We start from the raw sequence: 8,225 nt of genomic DNA, 5'->3' as shown, positions 1-8,225 counted from the left end.
GGGTACTGGGGAGGGTGGGGGGCGCTGGAGGGAAGGGTTGGGGGCACGAGGTCCCCGGGAGGACATCCAGAGGCCCCAAAGGAGACAGGCAGTGAGCACCGGAAGGAGAGGAGCTCTCACTAAAGTCAGTGGGATCTGGTTAGGCAAGGGGCACAGGGAGGCCCCAGGGTGGGTGTAGGAGGAGGAGAGGAATATGTGGCAACAAAAGCTCAGTCTACTGATATTGTCTTCAATATTGTCTTCAGGACTTCCTGAAGTCCTGCCTTATATCTGACCTAAATCTCTCCTGCTGTAATTCCTCAGCGGAGACGGAACAGTTCAGTGCCCTCCAGGGGAGGCCTGAGAGGGTGGACTGAAGCCCGATCTGCCGAGGTCAGCCCCTCCCTCCACCACTTACTAGTGTGTGGCCCTGGGCAAGTTCCTGTCCTGTGCCTCGGTTTCTCCCTCTGTAGAGTGAGGATGATGCTCGCATCTACCCTCAGGTAGACTCAGAGGCTGGATTTGTGGAAGGCTGAGACGTTGGGCCATGGATACTTGCCACTAGTGGTTGTCAGCCCCTGCCGAAGCTGAATCAGCCGTGCAGGGGACTCAGGGGGAGGGTCACAGCCTGCCCTTCCTGCCTCTGCCCCGTGTGTCCCCTCCCCCCAGCCCTCCACATCCCCTGGGATGCCCGAGCTCTGCTCCCGGTGCCCATCCGTTTCTGGGCACAGTGTCCAGGGCGCTCGCTCCTCTCAGCCCACCCGGCCGGAGCCCAGGAGGCGACTTGGAGTCTCTGCATGTGACAAGACTGTCCCCAGCGGCGGGCGAGTGCCACAGACACCGCAGTGGGAGTTCCTCTGGCAGGGGGCCACGGAGCCTCAGCCCTCCTGCAGACAGCGGGGCTGGCTTCCCCGACAGGCCTGCCGAGAGCCCCCAAGCGGACAGAACCCTGCCGGGGGCGGGGGCCCAGCTTCAACATTCAGCCTCTCTCCCTGGGGGGTCATCTGGGCCGGCTTGGGGAGGGGGAGCTGGCATCCGTGAGGCCGGCTGGAGGGCACACCCGAGGCAGGGACTGGCTGGGCTTGTGACAGCCGCAGGTGTGGGGCGGGGGACCAAGGGGGCCTGCAGGTGGGCTCTGCCCTGTGCTGACCAGCTGGGAAGCCTCGGGCTGGCTGGACCCCAGTCTCCTCACCTGCAAAATGAACCGAGTGGACACAGGGCCCCGGGAAGTCCCGTCCTGCTGGGGGGGTTCATTTCCGCAGGGTGGGGCGGCCCCAGCCGACCTCACCGTCAGATGTTACCAGGGAAGAAGAGGCCAGGATACGCCCGCCCCGCACGCCACCTCTCTCCAAGTCCCCAGACTGGAGTGCAGTGGCCGCTCCCGGCCACCGCAGCATCGACCTGCCGGGCTCTGGTGATCCTTCCGCCTCAGCCTTCCCAGTAGCTGGAATTACAGGCATGCGCTACCACGCCCAGCTGATTTTTTGACTTATTGTAGAGATGAGGTCTCGCCAATTTGCCCAGGCAGGTCTCGAACCCGCGGGCTCAGGCAATCCGCTCACCTCAGCCTCCCAAAGCACGGGATTACAGGCTGAGCCACCGAGCCCAGTGGTACCAGGGGTTAAAAAGGCCAGATAAACCTGGGTTCAAATCCTGGCTCTATTCCTCAAGAGCTGTGTCCTTAGGCAGGTACTAACCTTTCTGTGCTTCAGTTTCCTCCCCTGTAGATGAGGGTAGAAGAGCACTCGCTTCCCAGAGCTTTTGCAACGGTGACATGAAATAATGCTTGTAAAGGAACTTGTCTGGGACCCAGCACAAAGCGCTCAATAAACGGTGATTCTTTATCACCACACAGGAAGCACTCACTTGTGTGAGAGAAGCTGGGGCTCCCACCTCATAGCTTTCTCTTTTTTTGTTGTTGTTTTTTTTTTTTTGAGTCGGAGTCTCACTCTGTGGCCCAGGCTGGAGCGCAGTGGCACACTCACGGCCACCGCAGCCTCAACCTGCTGGGCTCAGGCGATCCTTCCACCTCAGCCTTCCAAGTAGCTGGAACTATAGGTATGCCTCACCACGCCCAGCTGATTTTTTGATTTATTGTAGAGACGAGGTCTGGACATGTTTCCCAGGCTAGTCTCGAACCCCTGGTTTCAGACAATCCTCTCACCCTCACCTCCTCTTCCCTAAGTGCCGGGATCACAGGTGTGAGCCACCGCACCTGGCCTTTTATCTTTTCTTTTTTTTTTTGAGAACCTCGCAGTTTGGTCAAAGGCTGCTCCCCACTGCAATGCCCCTCAGCCTCATCACATGACTCCTACTCAAACTTTGCCTCCTCCAGGAAGCCTTCCATGGTTTATCCCTATAGGTTTCCCTTTGTCACACTCACATCCTTGGCTGAATCCAGCCAACCCAGGCTTGCGCTTGCTGGAACGTGGCTTTACAGGGAGAATTTGGGGGCCATCTCCCCAGCAACACTTCAGGCTCACCCAAGACAGTTTCCCCCTGAGCTCCCTGGAGGAGTGGACAGCTGGGATGCTGGGATGGTGACTGAACCAAGGCTTGTCACCTGGCTCCTGCTGCCCCCTGACTTGAAGCAGAAAAGGTGGGTCCTGCTGTGGGAGAAGAGAGGTGGCAGCAGATAACGCCCCTGTGCCTCCTGCCCCCGTCCCAGGCCGAGCCTTGGTCCGAGGCCCCAGCTCCCTGATGAAGAAGGCTGAGCTCTCGGACGCCCAGGCGCTGGACGCGGCCATGGAGGAGTCCTCCACCAGCCTGGCTCCCACCATGCTCTTCCTCACCACCTTCGAGGCGGCACCTGCCACGGAAGAGTCCCTGATCCTGCCCGTCACCTCCCTGTGGCCTCAGGTAAGGGCCCCTGAGCAGCCCCAGAGCGGAAAGGATCCTCGAGGCCATGTCGTACAAACCCTCTTACTACGCTTAGGGAGACTGAGGCCCAGCCTGAAACCAGACCTCCCGATGCCCATCCAGTCTGGCCCCGGCCCGGTGGGCATTCCGTCCTGAGAAGGGGCTGTCGCTGTCCAGGAAGGAGAAGTCCTGGGGCCGCTGAGACACAGCCAAGGGGGCAGGAGCCGGCGTGGTGGCACACGCCTGTAGTTCTGGCTGCTTGGAAGGCTGAGACGAAAGGATCGCCGGAGCCCAGCAGGTCGAGGCTGTGGTGGCTGTGAGCATGCCGCTGCCCTCCAGCCTGGGCGACAGAGTGAGCCTCCGACTCAAGGTCCAGAATCAGCCAGCATGAGTTGATACCTGGACCCACCTGCTTCAAAACTTTAACAAAGCTGTACAAGGAGAGAGAACGTGAGCAGGTGTGGTTGAAACGCTGGCGCTGGCGACGCCAAAAGGGGATGTGGTAGCTGGCGCACGGTTAATGTGTGAATAAATGCAGTTGTATATTGATTCTTACTCTTTTTTTTGAGTTGGAGTCTCACTCTGTCGCCTAGGCTGGAGTGCAGTGGCACACTCACGGCCACCCCAGTGTCAACCTGCTGGGTTCAGGCGATCCTTCCGCCTTAGCCTTCCAAGTAGCTGAAACTACAGGCACGTGCTACCACGCCCAGCTAATCTTTTGATTTACTGTAGAGATGAGGTCTTGCCAAGTTGCCCAGGCTGTTCTCTAACCCGTGGGCTCAGGCAGTCCCCTCACCTCGGCCTCCCAAAGTGCTGGGATTACAGACTTGAGTCACTGTGCCCGGGCTTTCTGGACTTTTGTAGAGACAAGGTTTCACTATGTTGCCCAAGCTAGTCTCGAACACCTGGACTCAAGAGATCCTCCCGCCTCGGCCTCCCAAAGTGCTGGGATTATAGGCATGAGCCACCTCACCCCGCAGTAGTAGATCTTTTTTACCCTCTTTTGGGTCTCACACTCCCTTGAGATTCTGGTGAAAACCATGGACCACCCCCTGGGAACACAGGGTTATCTGTATCGTCCAAGGTCCCCTGAAGCCCACTGTGTGGGAGCCCAGCACTGGAAGGCGTGGTTCCTGCCCACGTGTGCGCAGGGGACCGCGTGCAGTCCAGCCACGGTCTCTAGCCCGCCAAGCTCCCGAGGCCACGGACTGGGGCTGAGAGTGGGACTGAGCCCTGGCCATGGCCTCAGCGATGCTGCGGAGCGCCGGTCACTTCTGCAGGGAGAAGAAGGGACAGAGAGTGAGTAGCTAGGCTGCTTCCAGCTCCCTCCTCCTGGGCTTAGAGGCCCTAGCAAGCAAGATTGCCTTCCCAGCCAATGGTGGGCTCTGCCCCTCCGCAAAGGCTGCATGTGGCTACATGGCAACAAAGCTGCCTCCAGCCGCCATTCCAATGTCCCGGGCCGGATTCCAGGCTGCCCAGCTGAGGATGCAGTAGCTGGGAGGAGCCCCTCCTTGGCCTCTGGCCTCCTGCCTCCATTGGCTGGGAGGCTCCAGGTTCCCTCCTCTCCTGCAGGGACAGCCCAGGCCTGATGGGGAGGTGATGCCCACATTGGACATGGCGCTGTTTGACTGGACCGATTACGAAGACCTGAAACCCGACGTCTGGCCCTCCATGAAGAAGAAGGGTACGCTCCGTTTCCCCACCCCCACCCCTGGGCGCCCGTCCCGCCCTCACCATCTGTTCCTAGGGGCTGAGCCTCGGCTGTCGGAAGGCAGGGCAGGGGGAGGGTGGGCATCAGGTGTCAGCGGGAGCTGACACTCGGAATGGAGAATGCCACGAGGGCTCATCACGTGCCTAACACGATCCATGTCTTAACTCACTTCACCCTGGGGAAACAGTGAGGTCTGCTCTATGGCTGATCCCACTTTGGAGAAGAGGAAACTGAGGCAGAGGGCGGGAGGTATGGTGCCGTGTCTAGGCCACACGGGGCGGGGGGCAGAACGGGCTCTGTGAAGCCCGAGTCCCTGTAGCCCGAGTCCCATCTCTGCATTGCCGGACCTCGGCTTTGGTCTTCTCGCCCCCAGAGAAACACCGGGGCAAGCTCTCCAGCGACGGGAACGAGACCTCAGCAGCCGAGGGCGACCCATGTGACCATCACCAGGACTGCCTGCCAGGTACCAGCCAGTACCACATTCCCGGTTCTGGGCCAGGGGCTGGCCGGAAACCCAGTAGGGGTGGGGGTTCCCTGAGTGTCCATGACCCTTTACGGATAATAATTAATACAGCAACAGCAGCTCTCCATGTCCTGAGAGTTGCTGTCATATATTCATTTACTACGCTACTCACAGCAACCCAGAGAAAGACACTGTCATCCTCAGTTTTCAGGCAAAGCAACTGAGCCCAGAGAGGCTAAGTGCCTAGCCCAAGGTCACACAGCCAGGAAGTAGCCCACACCTGGTCAACCTGGTTCCAAAGTCATTTAACCACAGCCCTTCGCTACCTTGAAGCAGGATGACTCTGTCTTGCCCTCTTCCTCCTGACAGGACTTAATTCTGTCCTCATCCCATCACGATAGTGTGGCATGTTCTGGGGTTTCATGACACCCTCACTGTTTGGCCACTGTCTCCATCAACATAGTCTAGAAACAAGGGTCACCAGGTGCAATGGCTCACGCCTATGATCCCAGCACTTAGGGAGGCCAAGGTGGGAGGACTGCTTGAGGCCAGGACTTTGAGACCAGCCTGGGCAACATAGCAAGACCTTGTCTCTACAAAAAACTCAAAAAATTGGCTGGTATGGTGCGTGCCTGTAGTCCCAGCTACTCAGGAGGTTGAGGTGAAAGGATTGCCCGAGCCCAGGAGGTCGAGGCTGCTGTGAGCCATGATGGTGCCACTGCTGTACGTCAGCCTGGTGACAGAGTGAGACCCCCAGCTCAAAAAAAAAAAAAAAAAAAAAAATATATATATATATATATATATATATTCATATATATTTGATGAGCACAGTGGCTCACACCTGCAATCCTAGCACTTCAGGAGACCGAGCTGAGGCAGGAGGATTGCTCAAGCCCAAGAGTTCGAGACCTGCCTGGACAGCATAGTGAAACCTCGTCCCTATAAAATTTTTTAAATTTTAAAGAAAAGATAGAAACAAGGGGGCTGATGCTCTGACTCCTACCCTAAACTGCTGACCCTGTCGGGTTCTCGGGCCCTCCAGGAAGGACGCTGAGATCAGTTAGAAGTGTGGGAAGTTTGTTTCGGGGTCGGGGGGGTGCGACCCGTGGAAGTTGCAAGGAGAGGAAGCAGGATTGGACAGAGGAAGTGTCTGCCGGTGATGCAAAGTCCTGGCGATGCAGGGGGGTTTGGGGTGGAGACAGCCTGTTAGATGAGGCTGGCACTGGGCAGAGTGGCTGGGCCCGGAGTCCCCACGCCAGTCATCAGCCGGGCTGCTGGGGAGCAGTGTGACACGGGTCAGGGTGGCCCAGGCAGCTGCTGGAGCCGGGGTCCGTCAGCGAGCGCTCTCCTGAAGCGGGATCCCAGGGGCCTGCCTCCACAGGGGCCAGAATATCTACAGAACAGCAGCCAGGCCAGCAGCTGGCATCACACGAGCCCAGCCGCCAGCTCCCAACAGGCTGCTTCCTCCTCAAGCCACTGTTTTCACCCTGAGTACAAAGACAAGGCTCAGGTTTGGGCCAACCGACCCGTCCCTCTGAGAGCTGACTCTTGGGTGAACCCATGCCTTGGGCCTGACAGTCCTGCAGCGACAGCCTGGGGCGTCAGTTTCCCCATCTGTCAAAAAAGAGGACATTGGTGCGATGAGCCCCAGGCCCCTCCCAGCTCTGAGCTGACACACGCCTGGCAGCCCCAGCTGTTCCACCCTTTGGCCCTAGGAGGTGACCCCACACCACCGTGGCCCGTCCCATGGCCAAACAGCCAGTGGGGGCTGGGCACCGTGATATCCATCAGAGGTTCCAGATGGCCCACGCTGCTGGCTCCCCACCTCCCTGCCACATTGTCAATAATGGATCTCCCAGCTGCTGGCTCCCCACCTCCCTGCCACATTGTCAATAATGAATCTCCCAGTGGGGGGACCCAGCGCAGGGCCATAGGAGGGGCTACCTGGCTCGGCTAACTGCGTGCTCGCTGCGTGTGCAGGGACCTGCTGTGACCTGCGGGAGCATCTCTGTGCACCCCACAACCGAGGCCTCAACAACAAGTGCTTCGACGACTGCATGTGTGTGGAGGGTGAGTCCGGACTCCCTGGGAGGGCTCCCAGGCCCTGAGACCCACGGAGCCTCCCTTTCTCCAAGCTTGTTCTGCAGTGGGTGGGGGCAATGTTTCCAGCTGAGGGTGGATGGGACCCTGCAGCGGGGGGGTTGGAGGGGGTGGGAGAATCCCTGGAGGGCTGGAGGCCTAAGCAGGAGCAGCCTCGCTCTGCGCCCTCCCAATCTGTGAACGCGTGTCCTTTTGGTTCCTGGAGCGGGTTCTCACATTTGCTCTTCTTGGCTGTTGAAATGCAAGCTGGCATGATCTCCCATGATCTGGGAAGGGGGAGGGAGGAGACGGGTGCTATCTCCACCAAGATTCAGCCTCAGCAGCCTGGCACTTCCAGCCTGATTTCTATCCCAGGACACATTCCAAACAAGATAATGGGAGTGAGGCGTTCCTAACTGTCCCAGGGAGGCTTGCACGTGGCCAGGGCCTCTCTAACTCCTCCGCGCCCCCCCACTAAGTGTGCCAGAGAGCTGGGTCTCCCGGAATCCCCACCACCACCCTTGGGGAGCCCTATGTTACAAATAAGTAAACTCGCAAGGCTCGGTGGCTCAGCCTGTCATCCTGCGCTTTGGGAGGCTGAGGTGAGTGGATTGCCTGAGCCCGCGGGTTCAAGACCCACCTGGGCAGTGAGACCTCATCTCTACAATAAATCAAAAAATCAGTCGGGCATGGTAGTGTGTGCCTGTAATTCTGGCTACTTGGAAGGCTGAGGTGGAAGGATCGCTGGAGACAAGCAGGTCGAGGCTGCGGTGGCCGGGAGAGGCCACTGCACTCCAGTTTGGGTGACAGAGTGAGACTCCAACTCAAAAAAAAAAAAAATTATCTGCTGTTTGACTTCTGATTGTTCACTCATGAGTCAGCTGAGACATATTTATCAAGCACCTACTGTTTGTCAGGTTGGCATTAAGACCCTGTGGAAAGAACTGATCAGTTTTTGCAACCATGGATCACATTCGAGTGAGATGATCAGACAAGACGCTAGTACAGCCGGACTTGGTGGCTCAGCCTGTAATCCCACCAAGTCCAGAGTCTCACTCTGTCGCCCAGACTGGAGTGCAGCGGCCGCTCCCGGCCACCGCAGCCTCGACCCGCTGGGCTCCGGCGAGCCTTCCG

General features: G+C 58.5%; 1 protein-coding gene across 1 annotated transcript; it reads left to right on the top strand.

The window, feature by feature from the left end:
• Nucleotides 1-2,647: 2,647 nt before the first annotated feature.
• DRAXIN (dorsal inhibitory axon guidance protein) lies at nucleotides 2,648-7,082 on the top strand (the record flags this gene model as incomplete). Its single annotated transcript, XM_021706937.1, has 5 exons — nucleotides 2,648-2,838; nucleotides 3,134-3,136; nucleotides 4,411-4,522; nucleotides 4,923-5,012; nucleotides 6,993-7,082. Coding segments are annotated over 5 exons (486 nt in total), but the record flags the coding sequence as incomplete, so codon positions are not given.
• Nucleotides 7,083-8,225: the final 1,143 nt, after the last annotated feature.

This window comes from Carlito syrichta, unplaced genomic scaffold (assembly GCF_000164805.1).
Source record: "Carlito syrichta isolate Samal-C Ts95f unplaced genomic scaffold, Tarsius_syrichta-2.0.1 Scaffold116343, whole genome shotgun sequence".
In the NCBI taxonomy this organism is placed as follows: Eukaryota; Metazoa; Chordata; class Mammalia; order Primates; family Tarsiidae; genus Carlito; species Carlito syrichta.
The sequence above is the reverse complement of the archived record's forward strand: the minus strand, read 5'-3'. Positions and strand labels throughout refer to the sequence as shown.